The following is a 20,387-nucleotide window of genomic DNA, read 5'->3' as shown; positions in this document are numbered from 1 at the left end:
TTATCTTGGAAAGTGTACCGAGTATGAATATGTCTAATTTAAATAAAATATCCCAAGGGACTGCAGATTTTAGATATTTGAACTTATTGTAAGCGTTTCTAGTTAATTATCGTTCGGTGTATTTTATGTGTGAAAAAATATTTTGTTAGTTTTATCATAGAATATTCTTTCCATTTTCATTTTATTGCTCATTTATGAATTAATAATATAGAGTTTTACTTACATTATAATTATTTTTTTCTAAATAATACATGTTAAAATCATCTCATATTCGTTCAGTTTATTATTTTTAATATTAAGATTTGTAAGTAATTTTAGGTGGCTAGTCTTTTAATAATAACTAATACTCAATTTTTTATTAGGTATTTTCTATATATTTCCATGTCAATAATTTTAAATTTCAGACTTAAAATAATAACAATATTTTAATTTCAATAGTATATATGTTTCTAATTGATAGTTAATACAGTTTTTAGTTTTCATCAAATAGCTTGTCGATTTTTTTTCTTTATATTTTAAAATTTAAATTTAAATTAACATCCATAAGTATACCATAAGTATCTTTGTTTAAATTTTATTTCTTTTTTTTTTTTGTTTTCAAATATTTTTTTGTTCTTATCTAAGTCAAATAGCTTGTGGGAGCTAGGGAACTCATTTTAATTTGTTTTTATTAGGTATTTAAAGTTTAAAGTTTAAATCACAAATATAAGTATGTTCCTTTCAAATAAACTATTTTTTTTTTTGTTCTCAATGAAAAAAAAAATATTTGCAGTAACCATTTAATATTAAAATTTAGTTTAATTTTGTCTGTACAAAATATTGTGAATTATTTCAGTAGTAAGATTGTGTCTATATTTAAAGTAGTGATTGTAACCTTGATTTCCAATGATGCCCCTGTACAAGATTTAGAGAATATTCCAAACTATTAATTATATGCCATTTATACGCCCTCAGCGAGTATCCTGTCTGTAGAACGAAACAACGAAGAATAAACACTTATAAGTTCTATCAGTTTTATTCCTATTCAATTTTCACTAAAACTACATTTGTAGATAGATAGCGTTTAAAAACCAAAGATATCTTTTTACTTACGAAGCCATTGAAATCATGTGGTTTCTTTATTCATGGTGATTTTGACATTCTAAGCAATAGTTTATTTGAAATCGTTAAACCGAGGAACTTTACTTAAACTCTATTGTTTAAAAAACAATTAAAAACAATGGTCGTTTCTAATATATTAAGAACTTCAGTAGTTGTTGGAGGTGTAGTATTAATTTTATTTTTTCTTATGGCGATAACAAAAAATAATCAGGAACAAAGGGAGTTTGAACAGTTCATACGTATGTTTAATAAGAGTTACGTAAATAGTACGGAACGCAATATAAGATTCAAACGATTTCAGGTGAGACATATAACATGTGTTACGTAATATATTGAACAAATTAAAAAGTTTAGGTATTACTTTAGGGTTTATTTAATTAGTAAAATATTGAATGTACGCACAAAAAAATTGTTTATTAAATAATTATTTTTTAAAAATACCTACATATAATCATTTGTTTCATTTGTTAGTATGCACAATAATATATTCATGTTTCTATTATATATTTGAATTAGATGCACGCTCCTCGAGCTAAAAATTATTTCATATTTTTTATTTTTTTTTGCAGGCATCATTAAATAATATTAGGCTACTAAGACATAGTTGTAATGGCTGTTCCAGTTATGGAATTACAAAATTTTCAGATTTATCTCCAGAAGAATTTACTAAAACGCATCTGACTCCGATCTCTCCGAGGATATCACGCACAGAAACTTTTAACATGGGCAAGTCTAAAAGATCAACTACAACAGCTATGTTATCAAACATTGATTGGTAATATTCATTACATATTAAGGATCCATTTAACACGTTCACGGCCACCCCATAATTTGAAAAGTTGTATAAATAAACCACAACATAAAATCCATAAAATTCCATAGATATTATATAATTCCAAAGAAATGATATAATTCCATAGATTGTATATAATTTCATTGATTCAAGATACATAGACAGAAACTGAGAATTTTGCTTATGTGATAATTTAAAATTTTATATTTATAAAATATGTTTATTCTTAAATAAAATATGTGGTGAATTTTTAGTGACACTAATAAAAAAATTGTTTATTACAATATAGTTTTTATGTTTTAATTCTGACACAGTAAATAATATTTTATTCTACACTACAAATTCTAATTTAAAATCGCTGTGCTTTAATGACAAAATATTTGTAGATGGTACATTTTATAGGTGCCCAAAATATTTCTATCAACTGTTTACGGTTTATATTTTTAAAAATGGACATTATGTTCCATTATCCTATTTCTTATTGCCAGAAAAAAGCACCATTTGTATATGATATTTTTTAAGGAGAGATAAAGGAGTGGTAACTTCTGTGCGAAATCAAAAAAATTGTGGAGCATGCTGGGCAGTGAGTGCGGTAGAAATGATCGAATCTGTTTACGCTATTAAGACAGGAGTGTTGCAAACATTTAGTGTACAAGAAGTAAGTACATCATTTAATTGTATGTGTACTCTTTCGGTCTATAGTAAAATAATTTATTTAAATTAATTCTGTATTTAATAATTAATTGAAAATAAATGTCAGTCAAAATAATATAATTTGTATTATACGATTATGAATAGATGATAGATTGTTCAGGAGGAATAAATCAAGGATGTCTTGGTGGAAGTGTTGCATATTTACTGTTGTGGTTAGTGGAAAATAACATTACTGTATTGAAAGAAGAAAATTATCCAACCATTTATGCAGATCAAATATGTACTCTCAGTCAGTCCGTAAATTTAATTAGATAGGATTATGTATTAAAATTATAATAATCTATATTTGTTTCCAGAACACCCGACGAAGGAGTCAAAATAAAATCATTTTTAACTCTAAAGTAAGTTATTTATTCATAATATACACAAACAAATTATTGTAACTTCATTAAGTACATGACCATTGCAATTTACAATATAATATAATACCTAATGAAGAAGTCTTACGTGTAACAATTGTTTTAGCTTAATGAACCGCGAAGATCTATTGGTAACTTATTTATCGAAAAGTCCAGTTTCCGTTGCACTTAACGCATTGCCATGGCAGTATTATGTCGGTGGTATAATCAGTCAATGTGATAATAGTATAGAATCATTGAATCATGCAGCAGAGATAGTAGGATATCAACTTGGTGTAAATCCATACTACATTTTGAAAAATTCTTGGGGTACAAACTTTGGAAATGATGGATATGTATATGTGGCAATTGGAAATAACGAATGCGGCAAGTTTACTTTTTGTGCATTTTTGTATATTATTTTCGTATAATATACTTAATTTTCATAATTTTAAAATATTAATTTAAATATGTTGAACGTTAGTTGTTATTTTAAAAAAAATTGAGCGAGTAGACTTTTAGAAAACTATGATATATTTTAATGTTCTTAATATAAAAATCATACCTGAGAATTTCTATTGAGGATTTAAATTTTTTTTTTTTAATTGTAATTTTTCAGGTTATAATCTTTTATTTATTTAATTTTTAAAATTTTCAAAATTAAGTAGGTTCTTAATACTTTTGATCAATTTTAAATATCTTATCTTTTGAGAGTTAACTGTATTGTATTAACAGCTGTGTAAAAATAATTTTTTTTTGTTTTTATTACTAATAATTTATTACTAAATATTTTACCAGCGTTAATATTACTGTAATAATAATTAAAAAAAACTGAAATTTCGTTGCATGCTTGACGAGTGTTAATTTGAAACATGTTTAGTTTTAGGAAAAATATAGAGCTACTTAATTTGCAAATCTTCATGCCTCATTATAGAAATTAGAAATACAAAATTGTACAACATATTTTTGGTTTCCAATTAAAATATTAAAATATTTAATAATACGTAATAATAAAATATTATAATTCTTTTTTTCCAGGAATTGGATGGGAAGTTGATGTTATTACAAATGTTGTGTAGTTTAATAGCAGCAAAATTACTCTTGTGTGACAATGTTTTTTTTTTTATTATTTTTTGTAAAATAATTTGTTCAATTAAAATAAATAGTTGTTAAATAATTATACCTATTAAATTATGTTTTACTAAATATAAATGAAGTACAATATTTTATTATACAGTGCAGTTATTAGTTAATTATATTTGTACGTATAATATAGAGACATTCTTTTGTAAGGGACAATAATAATTATTTATACAATACATGTCATTATAATCCTATTCCATTGGTTTTTTGAATATAAATTATAGCAGTATTTGAAATATTTAGATATATTAATAGCATTAATATCATTTTCTCCATAACGTATATGCTGTGTTTAGAAGAAACTGATGAAAAAATGATTTTCAAAACATTTGCTGTAGTAGCGTTTTTTACTGTTTCTAAAATACATGAATCTGTATCAAATGATACAGGTTCAGTGTCATTTGACAGATTGGAACTGCAAATTGAAAAAATTAGTAAGTACGATTTTATGAAATTTAATATAATTAATTTATGAAATATTATTTAAATATTTATTTAGAGCAGGGGTCGGCAACCTGCGGCTCACAGGCCGCATGTGGTTCGCACAAAGGAGGTTAATTTTTGTGTTTTATTTTTGTTCAATAAAATTTTTCATATAATTTTCAATACTATTCAATTATTTTTTCTTTATTAATAAGATCTAATATAATTGTTGATAGTTGATGTTTATTCTATATAGTTGTATAGTCATTTTAATCTATAAAAAATTATTTTTATATAATCAGAGTCGAAGATAATGATGGCTGCACTACTCAGTCATAGGATAAATTAAATATACTTATATATATTTAAAAATTAAAATTTTAAATATATTTAATCTATGTATTTAATACATATGTATCTAATATATTAAATCTATGGTCATAGTTACTTTGCGTTTGTAACAATTAGTATTACACCATGATTACGCTCGTACGTGTGAATGTTTGCGCTTGTAATAGTTTCATTTTACAAGTAAATCCAAACATTATGGCGACTAAAAAAAGAAAAATTTGTAATGAACATCATTTTTTTTTTAATAATTCTTGGGTTGATTTATACTTTTTCGTCGAAAACAAAGGTAAGCCATTATGTTTAATTTGTCAAAAAATTAAATTTTTTCTTAAAACCAATTTTTTCCAGTAACATTCGTATTTTTTACACTCATATTTCTATGTAAAATAATCAAATATAATAAAAATACAATTATTAGTATATATCATATATAAAATTTTTTTTAATGTAGCCCTAGATAAACATTTGAAAAAAAATATGGTCCGCGTAGTTCAAAAGGTTGCCGACCCCTGATTTAGAGTATAGTTCTTGTTTTTTTTTTAATGAATAAATTTCCAATCTATATTAAAATAAATACAATAAGCAAATGTGGTAATAACTAAGTTTTTTTTTTTTATTAAAAAAATGTATAATCTGTATTTGAAAAAAAAATACTCAATAAGTAAATGAAAAATGTTTACAATAAATATTTTATAAACAGAATAACTTAATGAGGGAGGCTATCTATTGATAGAATCCTTTAGAGCGTGATATAAATATTAATTAGGGTTTCGGCATTATCGTTTTTTTTCAGACGGCAATGAGAGTTTTTGAGTAGTGTGCGTGAGGATACGTATGAGATGAGTGGGTTTTGATGGTGTGGTAGTTTTATATGAAATTTGATATAGTACTTTTTTGTTAACTGATCGACTGAGTTTATTTTTAAGTCTTTATGTAGCGCTTTGTTTGTTATATACTATGGAGCTGAGGCAATAAGCCGGAGAGAGATTGTTTAAAAAGATTAAATACTTTGGGTTTGGAATGGCTTAGCGCAGTCCTAAATTTGCATACCGTAAGTCTAGATTGGCTTTAATAGGGATTTGTATAAAATTGTTTTAGCGTGAATTGATAATTTGTATTTAAATATGGGGCGAAGCATATGTAGACGGTTATTTAGTGTTTTGCGTTTTGATTTTAAGTGAGGGCCTCAGGTTAGGCGTTGAATGAGTATAAGTCCTAGGTATTCTACCTGTGAGGTTATGGGGATGTTCACTCCTTGTAGTTTCAGTGATGGGGAGTATTTACTCTTTATTCTACCACCATGAGGTCACTCCCTTGGAGGATTCCGACTTGCATATGGCAGTATAAGGATATCGAGTATCTTTGTTTGACAGCAAATGACCTATTACATAGATAAGAGCGAATGAGTAAATAATTTGGCGATGGAAAAAAAAAGTTTTAGTTTGTAGAGTAGACTAATAAAACTAAGGTTTAGTGTACTTAGATGTCTATTAAAATGTGATGGCCAATATGTAGGTCTCGATGGAGATATGAATGATGTATGTTCTTTTGTTTTCTATGACATTTTGGAACATGCGTCCCTCCGAGTATTTGCGACACGACACCCCCATTGGAGGTGTGTTGCGTTGAAGTCACTCTCGTTTCGTCTCATTTCTCGAGTTTCGCTAGGTGAACACACAGTGATTTTAAGATAAAAGGTCACGATACCAGCCTCTTTTATGATACCACGGTGAGGAGGATTTCCAGGAAGAGTAGAGTTAAAAATTAATAAACCAAGAAACAAGATAAAATTTAAGATTAAAATTATTTTTATAAGATTATAAATCATGCCAACTAAAGTTATCTTGTATTACACATTTTAATTATAATGGAATATTCCAGAGCCATCACATGAAACAGAATGGATTGAAGATTGTAAATGTGTTTTACCAAACGAATGTTTGCCCGATGAAAATGATGCATCAATCGACATAAGAATAATTACAGTACGAATACTAAAGTAAACATTTATTTTAAATGTTTTATTAATAATTTATTATTTCATATAATTTTGAGAAACCGGATAAATGTCCTTCTGGAAAAGTGTACTGTTGTTCAGACCCATTTGTAGAAAACCCATTGTTGATGTGTGGGAAGGCGGCGCCACAGGACATCGAAGGAATCAAAATCCACCTGGATCAGGTAAAACTGTATGAAATAAATTTCAACTATTTATTTATTTTTTTATTTTATTTCCAACTGTAATATCTGTTTTATTCTTTTTTTAACTTGATCATTTCAATACACTTTAAACAACTTAAAAATAAAACTAAATCCATCTGATATGAGAAATACATTTTTACATCCTAACTGATCCAATGAATAAATTTCGTTAGTGTTTTAATAATTATTTTATATTTTAAATTCATTATTTTTTTTTTTTTTTGTTATTATAGGCCAAATTTGGCGAATTTCCTTGGCAAGCTTTGATACTAACCAATGGAAATTCATTCGTCTCGAACGGAGCTTTGATAGATAATAAACATATACTGTCAACGGCTCACTTTCTCACTAGTTTTTCAAAGTAAATTTATAAAAAAATTAATTTTAATAGTCGTTTGTTGTTTTAGGTTTAGATTATCTATAATTCGACCAATTTCAACTTAGGCAGCGGGCAAAAGTATATAATAATTATTGAACCACGAAACGTTTTGAATCTATTTATGTTACCAAAAACAATAACGTATTAAAGTATTATTAATTGTTAGTGGACCGCCCATACATGGCCATGGTTCTTTTGAGTTCCGTTTAGAATTATTAAGTGAATTGTAAAAAAAAGATCATTTTTTCGACTTTTAAATCGAAAAATTTTCACCGCCGGAGTTTAATTACCGTTTCGATACGTGCCGTACGAGTAAGTGTGCCATTCACCACGGTCGGTAAAAACAGCGACGGAGACGTACGTAGTCATGACGATTCGTACGCGTTGCGCGACGCGGGGGTGGGCCGAGCCCATTAGCCTACGCCCGGAACAGCCCTTGCCACCGCCGCCGCTTCTCCCGTTCCGATCCCTTCACGTTGACCCATCGATGATTGCCCGATGATCACTGTGGTGCGCGTTTTTCGCAGGAACGTTAGCGCGCTGAAAGTGCGACTAGGTGACTGGGACATTTACAAGAACGTGGAGCCGCTGCCGTACGTGGAACGGGCCGTGGCGAGCGTAACGATCCATCCGGGATACTCGTCGTCGACAATGAACAACGACGTTGCCGTGATCACCATGTCCGAGGCGGTGACCTGGTCGAAGCACATAAGCGCCGCGTGCTTACCGCCCGGACCGCAGCCCGACGGCACGGCGTCGTCGGGTCGACCGCACTGGACTGGGTGTCGCGTATCCGGGTGGGGCACGGAGAGCTTCGACAGGCCGCGTTACCCCGGCGTGCTGAAAAAGGTCGGCGTCCCGCTGTGGGACCGGGACGGGTGCGTCAGGAGTCTGCGGACCACGAGGCTAGGCGGCAAGTTCAAGCTACACGAGGGATTCTTGTGCGCTGGCGGCGAGGAGCACGAGGACGCGTGCAAGGCGAGTACAATGTTAACATCGGTCATGTTATACCCGTGCCGGGTCCAAGTCTTTGGACGGCCGGACTGCGCATACCAATTGGAGGCCATTAGAAAAGATTAATTAGTTTTTTTTTTAAAAGTATCTTCTTTTATAATTGTTGTGTACCGCTTACAAATTTACGTTTAAACATATCGATTTATAAATTCGATTTTAAAAACTGTTAAACGAAATAAAACGGACGAATGTAAGAAAAAGAGTACGAAAAAAAAAAAAATTACATTTACGAAGCGGACCATTTTTGAATTGTAGATTTTGGTTTTAGAGGTCTCTTATAGATTTAAGCCTCAATGTATTGCACCCCCTGCATCCCCGTTAAACTCGGCACTGATTGTTACAACAACATTAAGGGTCTGTTTTGTGTTCGCGCTGCACCAGTATAACGTTTTATATATTATCGTACGGCGGGTGTTGTGTCAGTGTTTTTTGTTTATAAATATTTTTAGATAAGTATTTTATTTTTAACGGCTGTTTACGTCTGTTGCATTTGGACACATATGAGAATATTAAGTTTCAAACTTGAATTACGCAGCATTAGACTAGTACGTAATCATTTTAATGCAAATACTTTTTATTTTACTTTTTGCCGCATTTGAATCACGATTTAGTAACAAAAACATAACATCCCCCGATATTGTTCTGTTCATATATTATACTATCGAGTTTTTAAATTTTCGTTGTTAAGACTATCGGTTATTATGACGAATTTTTAATGGGCCCTTGAATATTATTATAAATGATTTTTACTATAGTTATATTATTTAGTTGGCAATAAGAGATTTCTTTACACAGAAGTCGTTCGTGTGGCGTACAAAATAGCTCAGAATTATCGATAGACAGAATAATCGAAAACGGAATAGCGAAAAAAATAAAATTTTAACTCGCATGAAAAATGTGGTAGTATATATAGTATAGTATAATACTATATTATTTTACAATAATTGTACTCTGGTAATTTCCACCATCGGTTTAAAAGTTAAAAGTTAAAATCTAATATTTCGAAATCATCTAACACTTATATTTATTAAGCACTTTTTAACAATTAAATTATAAGCAATGCATTTTAAACAGTTTGACTTTTATAAGATTTATTATAAGATAATATATATATACCTATTCATTTTTTTTTTTTTTTTTTACATTATTTCGGATTATATACTTATCAAAATTAAATTATATTTAATAATAATTATAATTATTCGATATTATTAAATAGACATTTAATATTGTTTAAAATATAATTTTATCGCTTTTCTTCCATTATTTTGGTCGAATGACTTATTATATACAAATAGCGGCTGAATCAAGGTTTTAATGCAGCGATAAAATATTTGTGCCTGAAAAACAATATTATTTACGTACCTTAATATATATAATTTTCCAATTTTTATTTCTTTTTTCTATTCATAGAATTGAGAATGATTATCTTAATATGCGTTTATAGAATATTGATAGTTTTGTCAACAAAATTATTATTACCGGCTATAAACATAAGTAGTTTACCAACAGATACATTGCAAAACATCGATGGATATAAATTTGCCTACATATTACTCCGTTATCGACTACAGATAATTTCGTTAGTAAATCTTATTATTGTTACATTTTTTGTGCAGGGCGACGGTGGTTCTCCTTTAGTATGTGAACAAGATTCTGTTTCATATTTGATTGGTTTAGTGTCTTGGGGAATCGGTTGTGGAACGGCATCAATACCCGGCGTCTACATAGATGTGAGCTTTTATATCAAGTGGATTGAAAAACAAATATATTCTGAAGAAAGTCGACTTTAGTTTTAAGCATATTAATAAATTTAATTTTAAGTTTATTTTATTTTATAGTTTATTTTATGTTTTGACAAAAACATGATATGGCACAATGATTCTCAGATTTTTTTCACTCTAATACTTATGTTGAAAATACGTTTAAATTAATATTAATTAGCGACACTGTTCAAGAATACGAAGTGTTAAACAAATCTTTTTAACTATTTTTAACTCTAAATAATTCTATAAAAATTTGATTCTTCGAGTTTTTGTTTTTAAGTTAAATTTAAATTAAATTTATTATATTCTTATATTTATTATATTATTCTGTTTAAATATATTAAAAGGCATTTAATTTGATAGCTAAGATTGAAAAATTAAGGTATATATTTGTTTAGTTAATCATTTAACGGTTTTGTTATGTATTTAGTTTATAAAATAAATTGTATCTGCATACATTTTTGTGGCTATTAATTTATTCAAGTGATTTTTTTTTCAACAAAAGTGACAAAGAATTTAAGCTTGACCGGACAATATATAATTTTTTCGAGCTAAAAAAAAAAATGTGATAATATATTTATTATACTACTTTTACGATTTTATGGAACTTGAATGATGTAAATAATATTATATGAAAATTAATAATAAAATTTTATTATTGAGATTAATATACTCATTCATATAATTAGTGTTTATTTTATAAGGGTATAGAGAAGGTATTTTATCATAATATTAAGTAAGATCAACTTATTAACGATAAAATATAGTGTAAATATATAAACTTAAACTACAACCAGTAGAACAATACATTCAACATTTTAGTTACTAAGTTCTTGGCATTTTTTTTTTGTCAAATAATACATATATTTATTTTATGTATTATAATAAATAAATGACAAATAATTATAATTTAAATATAGGTAAAATTATTTATATTTTAGTCATTATATTCATACAAAAAATAAAAATTAATTTATAAAAATAATTTATTAAATACGATTCAATATACAATTGTAAAATTAATATTTTGTAAACTATTATATAAAATGTCTAAAATTTTATATAGATATTAATATTTTACATAAATTATTTTAGAAATACTGTTTTATTGTTGCTTAGTGTTTAGTCTCCGTAGTTCGATCTGTTTTTGAATCATAATTTTTGTAAACTATCCAATTTGTTCTATCACTTGACTGTAATCTGATCATTGGTTTTTTAATTATATAGTACCATAAAATTCCCAAAATAGAAGATAAGACTATCTCTGCATAGTATCCTCCTATTATAGTATTGCACGTTCCATTTGATACTTGACAAGACTAAAATTGAATGTAATTAAGAATTATTCAAAATAATATAAATTTTAAATTCTAATATTAGTAACTATTAATTAAGGTATAATAATATTCATTAGTTTTAGATCCCGAGAAACCTAAAATATAAATTGCATGAAGTTGTTAAAAGAAGGTTGGAATGATAGTAATTTTTTCATTCCTTGGGACGGTGGTTCCGCCTGGAATGTGAAATTGAGGAGTCGAGTTAGGGCTCTAGTTAGGCAACTGGGCGATTAGATACAGCCGCCATATCGCGCTCGGCTACGACGCTTACTTTAGCAAAATTGTTGATGATAAAATATAAATAAAAATAATTATGGCAATAAAATTATAAACTAAAAATTATTTTTTAACTAAAGAATAAAAATAATAAATTGTACTAAGAAAAAAAAAATTCACCTAATACAGATCGTTTTAAAATTAAAATAATAATAAGTTTTAATATTATTTACTTCTGTAGATATAGAAGTCTCACAATAGTTGTGAGGGATAGTTGAACACTGTTTGAATGTTAGTACGTCAATCAACCAAAGTGAACCGGTTCTGGTTATCGCGTAGCTAAGGTTAGCAAAAGTGCCCAGCAATGTCATATAAACACCACCATAATTCGGATCACTTACTTGGGATAAAAATGATAGATACAGCACGTACATTATGAACATACACGTCTATTAAATAAAATAAATCACACAATTAAAAATTAAAAGTTTATAATAATTTAATAATTAAAAATGATGAAACATACGTAGATTAATTTAGTTTTAATGAATTGTATATAATTTTTTTAGCTTTAATTGATTTCAAATTAAAGAAATTTATGTTTAAATAAAGAAGATAATTTCGAATTATTTTTATTTTTGTGAATGCTTTTTATGTTGAAAACAATAATATACAGATTATTAGAGTGATTTTGGTTTAACCAATGACTAATAGCCTATATAATAAATAATAATGAATAAGAATGTAAATTACTGTAAAAATAATTCCAAATCAATAGTTTTTCTATTGAATGTAATACACTAATTTAATTGAAATTGATGATCAATACGTTAATATTACGATTTTGTAATTTAATTATAGCAACTAATCTTGACTTTAAATATTTTCAAAGTTTTCTCCGGTGGTATAGTCCAGACTTATCGATATTTGTATATGCAGTTACATTAGAAATTATTTATTTGAATCAAATGGGGAATATGAGAGGAAGACTCAAGCTTCCTCTCAGGAAGTTCTTACTATTTGCACCAATCAGAATGATTGGAAAATTAAAAATATGTACAATCTTAAACTTAAATATTTGGTAAAAAACATTAGAATAGGTATTATATTATTGTGTCAAATATTTAATTTATATGAATCCTGGCTTAAAGATAGCACTATAGCCAGGGTTGGTCAGTATCAAAGATACAATGTATATTGTATCTTGTATCATGAAACATTTTATGTAAGTATCATGTATCTTTCTTTCCCAAAAGATACAAGATATTATTATTGTAAAAATTTGTACTGAATAATACCAAGAAATAAAAAAATTTTCGTCGTGGATTGTATTTTTACAAAAAATAATTGTCTAGATGCGATCGAGCCGAAATGAATAATGAAAACATTAACTACACAATGTGATACCTTGTAAGATAATTTGAAAATTACAGTCATACAGATAAGCAGTAAACTCAAATTTTCGTTCTCATAAAATATGAATCAAATACATATATTTTTTTTTATAGATATGGCTGTAATTTTAGTAGATCTTTCCACATAAAATAGAAAATAAAATACAGATAAGTAATTGTAATGTACTATTACTGGTGTATCATTTTATTCGTTCGGTCTTCTGTATGACTGTTGCATTGTGAGTAAAATAATTATAAGACTGTTCAACATTTTTTCATATCTGATTCCTTTATATTTTAATTTTTTTTTTTTTTTTTGATGGATTATTTTTCTGAACAAAATGGTTCTGATTATGCTGTAAAAGTATTGTGTATGACATGCCAATATGTTAAAAAATAAAATAAAATACTTCCTGGATCTCTTAAATTCATTACAAATTTTCGAATGCATATAAAAGTAATGTACCTATTATTATTTATTATACTGTATATTATAAAGTGTTTCATGGTGAACTAATAATTGTAATAACTTTAGTTCTATTGAATATTTTCAAATTCTTTTTTTAAATTATCATTTGTCGTTTACGCTACATTTAAAAAAAATTCTATTTGATATTTAAAATAATCAAAATAGCTATTTTAATGATATTATTTTTAAATCATATTTAAATGTTTTACATTTTATATAATTATATAATTTTATATCATTTCAAATCGATTTTCTTGGATACACACGAACAGACGTCGGCGCCGCCGTGTTATTGGTGACGGTAACGACCGCCAGTAGGTTTTGATTTAGAAAATTGATTAGAAATAATATAAAATAATTCATAATACAAATTTTGAAAATGCAAAATAGAATTAAAGTTATTGCAATTGTCAGTTTACTGTGAAACAGCTCGTAAATAAATTATTATTTATTTTATTATAAAATAATTTTTAGAGAGTTTATTTTGAAAAAATTAACATTATACGACGAACACATTAAATAAAATTCAAATAAGAATCCTGACCATAAGAGACCATTTGACCAGTCATCGATCGTAGATTTATGTCCACTTAAACAACCAAAAATAAGTTTTTTTAATTAACTAGATAAACAGAAGGAACTAGATAAAAATATAATGCGTTATATTGTTTTGGGTATGAGGCCTTTGTCTACCATTGAGGATGAGAATTTTATAAAAATTATAAAAGTAAACTATTATTCTATTACGAATATAAAAAATGTTAAAATAATTTCCGTTAATACTACTAGTTTAATATACTTAGGCACAGACTATGATTTTATAAAAGTTGTTGAAAAAATTAAAAATTTGTTTACAACTGAACCACTAGCAATTATAACTATAACAGCAGATATTTGGTCAACAATTTGGTTTTGTGCACTCACCCAGTAGATCTAATCTATCAGACAAAATGTTTGAAAAATTAATTTTTCTTAAAGGAAATCAAGATTTTATTGATAAATATAACATTTAATTTAAAATTTTAATCCATAAGACCACAACCAATCTTATCTACTCGTATATATTTATTCTTAATCATGAATCCATAATCAATCAAACACATGTATAACTATAATATAATATAAACTAACTATATATAAGTAAAAATGAAGATGTAATTTTTATGTAATTTTGGTGTATTTATGTATTATGGACTATAATTTATAGTGATATATTTTATAATGTGCATTGACTTATTGTATTATTTAATATTTATGAATTTATAAGTACCCCCACTTTATATAGTATTATAGAGTATGGACTGTATAGTGTATTGCATAAACCTTTTACGTTTAAAAGTTAATAAAATTTAATTGGAAGTATACAAGTATCTTGTATCTTGTATCTTTTCTACATTTACTGTATGTCTTTATCTTGTATCTAGATACACTAAATGCATGTATCATGTATCATGATACTTTTTTTTAAGTATCTTGCCCAACCCTGACTATAGTACAATGTATAAACAAATAAAAATTTACCTGGTAAGTTATGTAGGTTAATCCCAACGATATATAGTAAAATGTCTGGAGTATGGCATTGCTGTTTATAAGTAATGGAGTGTAATATAGCAATACAGCGAATATCACATTATGTAGCAATCTGGAACATAAGATTAGCTTTTAAAACAAAAATATTCGTATGTGTTGTTAAAGAGATTATAATAATATAACCTATATGGAATGTATTTCAAGTAAACCATCAACGTGTTTGTTGGATTTGTCATCTTAGAAACAGCTACGGGGACTATAATTTTGACCAAGTATAAAAGTATACCAATTATGGCTATACTATTTTCAGATACTCCAGCACCCATGAACTCCATATTAGTTGCTGAATCGACAGTAGCGAATCCTAACTAAACTTCATTGTTATTAGTTAAATATTAAATATATAATGAATTTAAATATAATTTCATTAATAATTAGTTATATTTTTTTGAGAACCCGATTAGTTTAATATCAGTTATATTTAAATTAGAATTTAATACTTACACACGTTCACGTCTATTTGGTAATAAATGTGTGAAGTGGCGGAACTAGGGGAAGGAAGACGGGGATTCATTACCGCGTGTAACATTTTAGAGAGTGTAATTTTTGTAGTATATAATCTATTATTAACTACCTATTAGTTTAAAACTTTTAACTTTGTTACTGATAATGTGTCTGAAATTCAATAAGTATAGTTGTATGCAATGGTGTTTTGGCAAAAAAACTATAGGGTATACGCGTATTTAAGGATTTATGACAATGACTATTGTGTATTTATTAGTATCAAAACTTATCAGATTTTATCACCCAAAAGGACAATCGCTTCGCTCGCGAGTATTCAAGTCTTTTCTGGATCTCATGTTCACAAGTGTAAACTTTAATATATAAAAAAAAAAATGTGTATTCATTTTATCCCATATTATTTCTTGATTTATCTAAGTATTTACAGCTTCTATAGAAAACTCAATAATTACCCGATTTTAAAGGCAAAAAATATAAATATAATTGTAAAATAAAAGCATAATCATGTAATAGTCAAATAGATAACTACAAAACATATAAAATATATACAATTAACTTTAACAGAGCCTATACATAATAAAAAGGAATAAATGACAATGGTTAAAATTGATTATAGTTTATCAGCAATATATCAACAATGATCACGGATAACAATAAATTTGAGATTATAAATGTTTATATGGAACGCCAGTGCATTCTGTTATCAGGAATTCATTACTACTACAATTCTGGCTCAATTTGAGACATTTTAAGCGTTTTCAATATTTATCATTGTGTGGGCTATCTATGTATATTTAATCAATGATAATACATAATTTCATAGATAATATATAATCCATAGAATATAATATAATACAATCTATGGATTATATTATATCTATGGTATTATATACATCCCACGGCGTTAAGACTTCTAGTTTCACCTCTGTATGTATACCCATCAAGTTATATCTCAAATTAGACAAAGGAGTAAAAGAGATCAAACATTCGAGTTTCTAAGATTATTTAATGACTAGTTATAAAATTTATTCGAAAGAGCTTACCATTTAATTTAAATTCAGATGAGAATTTTTACACACACCTTTCAAATTTCTAATACTTGAAAAGTAACATGATGTATATTTATAAAAAGTTATAAATATATTCTTTATTTATGGAAGATAGTTAAAAAAAAATTTAAAATTAAATTGCAGTAAGGTAAATCGCAACAATTATAGGTACACTTAAAACGTATGTATACCAATATTTTTATTTGTTTTGCTTACTTTTGCAGTGACCCATATTGATCCCAATATTTGTACATTTCGCAATTTCATAATATCCCAAAGTAACTTGTATGTGTTCCATACACCAACGTTTTTTTGCCTTGATGATGGTTCAGTTTCACTTTTGAACATAAAAACAAAGGCTGCTGCTACAATGTACACGATCCCCCAATAATACAAATATTCTATTCGGATAATTTAAAGTTATTATATAATTTTTGTAATAATTAATATTGTAAGCGAAGAGTTGAAAATTACCGTCTACAGTGATAATACTTCCTGATTTGGGTTGAGAACGCAACCATTTGTTGCAAAACTCTTCAGATCCGAGAAGCAACATAATTATGTATCCCATAAATGATCCTAACGAATTGCCGGTAGCGTTACACATTGATGCATAATGTATATTATGTCTAAACATTATTTATAATATCAATTAGTTTTCGATTATTTCCAATAGCGGTTTGTGCTATTGAAAAAACTGAAATTAATAAACTAATATAGTAAATAATTACTTTTGTAACATCGAGCATGCCCATCCATCAACCACAATATCCTGAGTAGCTGCTAGACAGTTAATTATCAACCAAAGTGTCGTGAGTAGAATGATGTTTGAAAGGTTTTCGGTATCATTTAGCCACTCGTCGACGTATAGACTACAGAACAGCAAACAAGTACCTGAAATATCAAGAATATATTTAATGTGGAATTAATTCAAGGGTCAATGGTAAATTAAAAACACAGAAAATTAAACTTATATTATTAAAATATTATTTATATCTTCTTTTCCAATTATCGGGTCTGGTAAAATCAAAAATTTTTTAAATTTAAATAATTATAGAATGATCTTCAAATTTCAAAAATAATTTTCATTGTTATGTTCAAATTCGTAGTATTAACTAATTTCTGGTTTTATTAATTTGGACGAACCCCCATCTTTACAGTTTTCACGATTTTCTGTGACGTTTGTACGCATATAATAGAGCCCGGAAAAAAATAACACCCTTTGTCAATATTTTACCATCAACTGATAATTATATATACTCGGAAATATTTTGTTTTGGTCAGTAAATACCACGGACTATGTTCAAATATGTTCAAATGTTACTTTTATCTAGACCTAGCTTAATAAATTAAAGTAGTAAAAAAAAAAAACACAAAATAAAGGTTGATAAATCGTATCTTTGTATTATTTGTGTATATTTTAATTTGTCAATAAACCATCGCATTCGAAAATTATTATTAAAATAATTTTTTATAACTGTATAAAATATATTAATTCATTCTATAATCATACAAAAATAATATTATTAAATATGTATACTTAAATATTAAGGTATGTTTATATATATTTTCCATAGTCACGTAAACTGATCATGGATTTAAATGTAGACAATTATAAAAAACATACATTTGTATGTACGATAATTGACATTCATATTCTCAACACATAACTATATTATATTATCGAATATAGAAAAAAAGAATGATTTATAACTATGTCCATTTAGTTTATAATTATATGCGATAAATCACTATAATATTATTTTGTTTACTTTAAACGTACCTAGTTGTAAGTATACAGGAATAAGCCACATTTTTCGTCTTCCTATTGAAAGACAAAATATAGAGTCGACTAATGGGGCCCATAAAATTTTGAAAGTGTACGGCCACGTGCTTATACTAAATAACGCCTGAACAATTTAACAACACACACACCCAGTATTAAAATCAATCTGTATTTATTTTTTAATATATTTGGTCGGTTTTTACCTGATCATTGTACGAAAACTGTTTGGTTTTTAATATTATCGGAAAAGCATCGGCGAAGCCACACGGCACACCTTGCAGTGTATATAGAAACATGAGCTTTAATAAATTCATTTTGTCGCCGTTTATGTTAGGTGCCCTGGTGATCGGGTCACCGCCGTTGCATTTATCCGCATTGTGAATAGGTACAACGCGGCTTAAAGTTTCGGTTTTCGCAATGTTATCGTCCATCATTACTCGTATTTAATATGAAAACGAAACACTTTGAATATCGATCGAAAACTGTACAACCATTATAATAATACAACTAATGTAATTTGAAATGTTCGAATGAAAATGTAATATGATAATAATTAATTTTTGGTCAAACAGAGCATTTACTCATTTTTGTGAAAATAACAATGAATAGAACTCGTCGCATTGTACTTTTTCAACTATATCTCAATAGATTACATTGTACTTCGTTTAGTATAAAACATTAACGAGCGGCGTTTATAAATTTCATTCTCGACACATGTGTACGAGTACTTACACGCTCAGTATGATACATAATTATTGATATGATTTTTATATCACCATTAGCAATTATTATTATTATTATTATTTTTTATTATAACTACTGATTATTATATATGTATATATTAGAGTATAATTGTTTAATTAAAAGTACAATAATCGCATAAGATTTATCGGACTTCGTATAACTATATTTAATAAATGCATTAAGTTTTTTACATGCGATCCGTATCCAGTCACATGTTTTACTCGCTCTGACTCACTTGTGAGTCAACGGCTTTTGTTATCATTTAATAGTTACTCGTATAGTCCATATCAGTCATTCTCATACTAAGGGGTCCCTAATAATCTTTTTAGGGTCGCCAATATATAAAATAAATAGTAAGGTGTTTTTGTAAATATCATTATCATTGTTGAGAATTACAATTGAAAAAAGTTTTGGGTTGTCAAAAAAAAAAGCGTTAAATAATTCATATTACTTTATTACTACTTTTTAATATTATCAAAATAAAAGTCGCACAAAATCTTGGTAACATTTCATGGGATCGGGGCCTCAAAAAGATTGAGAACCACTGGTCGTACACGAAACTTCCACATGACGCAAACACAGTCAATTATTATAGTCAATCCATCGGTAATAATCCGTAGGAATTGCACAACTAATTTGAATTATTCACTAAATTTAATAGTATTATAGGTATAGTATTACGTTACGGTATACCGGGGCATAGTATAATGTTTAGAAAATCAGGCGTTTGAAAAAAGGTCTTAGAAATAATTTGATAGTACATGGAAAGTATACACATCACACACACAGGAAAAATTCTATGATACGTCATAGCAGTGTGGGCAAATGTATGTTTTTTCAAATTTGTTTAATGTCATTTGTAGATCTTAGTCATATCGTACGTATACTGGCAACAATGAAAATTTTAAAAATTATGTCTAATATAGTGACTACGTTTTGTAAATAAACTCGCCAAATAACGATGTGCTAGAAAATAAATAACTAAAGTGAATAATTATTAATGTAGCCCAATTATGCTTTGGAAAATAGTATTTAAATATAAGCATCGGTTATAAGTTATAACGTTAATAATGACAATACAATGATGAATGACGGTGGTAGAATATAATTTATTAT

At 27.4% G+C, this 20,387-nt stretch overlaps 3 protein-coding genes across 3 annotated transcripts; 2 read left to right on the top strand and 1 right to left on the bottom strand.

Moving 5' to 3' along the window:
* Positions 1–1,137: 1,137 nt before the first annotated feature.
* LOC112691893 (ervatamin-B-like) lies at positions 1,138–4,092 on the top strand. Its single transcript, XM_025566325.1, has 7 exons — positions 1,138–1,402; positions 1,671–1,876; positions 2,417–2,552; positions 2,693–2,841; positions 2,905–2,949; positions 3,074–3,333; positions 3,985–4,092. Exons 1-7 carry the CDS (start codon positions 1,220–1,222, stop codon positions 4,023–4,025), a joined length of 1,020 nt encoding a protein of 339 aa, XP_025422110.1. The 5' UTR covers positions 1,138–1,219; the 3' UTR covers positions 4,026–4,092.
* A 265-nt stretch (positions 4,093–4,357) lies between these two features.
* On the top strand, positions 4,358–10,401 carry LOC112691892 (phenoloxidase-activating factor 2-like). The gene is made up of 6 exons (XM_025566324.1): positions 4,358–4,523; positions 6,745–6,848; positions 6,919–7,044; positions 7,299–7,426; positions 7,972–8,422; positions 10,078–10,401. The coding sequence occupies exons 1-6, from the start codon at positions 4,373–4,375 to the stop codon at positions 10,249–10,251; spliced, it is 1,134 nt and encodes a 377-aa protein (XP_025422109.1). The 5' UTR covers positions 4,358–4,372; the 3' UTR covers positions 10,252–10,401.
* A 903-nt stretch (positions 10,402–11,304) lies between these two features.
* LOC112691880 (acetyl-coenzyme A transporter 1-like) lies at positions 11,305–19,091 on the bottom strand. The gene is made up of 9 exons (XM_025566314.1): positions 18,731–19,091; positions 18,525–18,651; positions 17,473–17,635; positions 17,216–17,370; positions 16,958–17,142; positions 15,354–15,538; positions 15,162–15,282; positions 12,011–12,226; positions 11,305–11,543 (listed from the first exon to the last, which is right to left on the bottom strand). The coding sequence occupies exons 1-9, from the start codon at positions 18,959–18,961 to the stop codon at positions 11,340–11,342; spliced, it is 1,587 nt and encodes a 528-aa protein (XP_025422099.1). The 5' UTR covers positions 18,962–19,091; the 3' UTR covers positions 11,305–11,339.
* Between the last annotated feature and the right edge of the window lie 1,296 nt (positions 19,092–20,387).

This window comes from Sipha flava, unplaced genomic scaffold, assembly GCF_003268045.1.
Source record: "Sipha flava isolate LNK unplaced genomic scaffold, YSA_version1 67_pilon_pilon, whole genome shotgun sequence".
Lineage (NCBI taxonomy): Eukaryota > Metazoa > Arthropoda > Insecta > Hemiptera > Aphididae > Sipha > Sipha flava.
The sequence above is the reverse complement of the archived record's forward strand: the minus strand, read 5'-3'. Positions and strand labels throughout refer to the sequence as shown.

What these genes read in the sequence shown, in the direction of transcription:
- LOC112691893 (XM_025566325.1), top strand. Translation starts at nt 1,220, where the DNA reads ATGGTCGTTTCTAATATATTAAGAACTTCAGTAGTTGTTGGAGGTGTA. An exon ending in CAAATATGTACTCTCAGTCA is followed by an intron (nt 2,842 to 2,904) that starts GTCCGTAAATTT and finishes ATTTGTTTCCAG; the next exon opens with AACACCCGACGAAGGAGTCA. An exon ending in AATTGGAAATAACGAATGCG is followed by an intron (nt 3,334 to 3,984) that starts GCAAGTTTACTT and finishes CTTTTTTTCCAG; the next exon opens with GAATTGGATGGGAAGTTGAT.
- LOC112691892 (XM_025566324.1), top strand. Translation starts at nt 4,373, where the DNA reads ATGCTGTGTTTAGAAGAAACTGATGAAAAAATGATTTTCAAAACATTT. An exon ending in TCAAAATCCACCTGGATCAG is followed by an intron (nt 7,045 to 7,298) that starts GTAAAACTGTAT and finishes TTGTTATTATAG; the next exon opens with GCCAAATTTGGCGAATTTCC. An exon ending in TTTCTCACTAGTTTTTCAAA is followed by an intron (nt 7,427 to 7,971) that starts GTAAATTTATAA and finishes CGTTTTTCGCAG; the next exon opens with GAACGTTAGCGCGCTGAAAG.
- LOC112691880 (XM_025566314.1), bottom strand. Translation starts at nt 18,961, where the DNA reads ATGATGGACGATAACATTGCGAAAACCGAAACTTTAAGCCGCGTTGTA. An exon ending in GCATGCTCGATGTTACAAAA is followed by an intron (nt 17,371 to 17,472) that starts GTAATTATTTAC and finishes AATAATGTTTAG; the next exon opens with ACATAATATACATTATGCAT. An exon ending in TTGAAATACATTCCATATAG is followed by an intron (nt 15,283 to 15,353) that starts GTTATATTATTA and finishes CTTATGTTCCAG; the next exon opens with ATTGCTACATAATGTGATAT.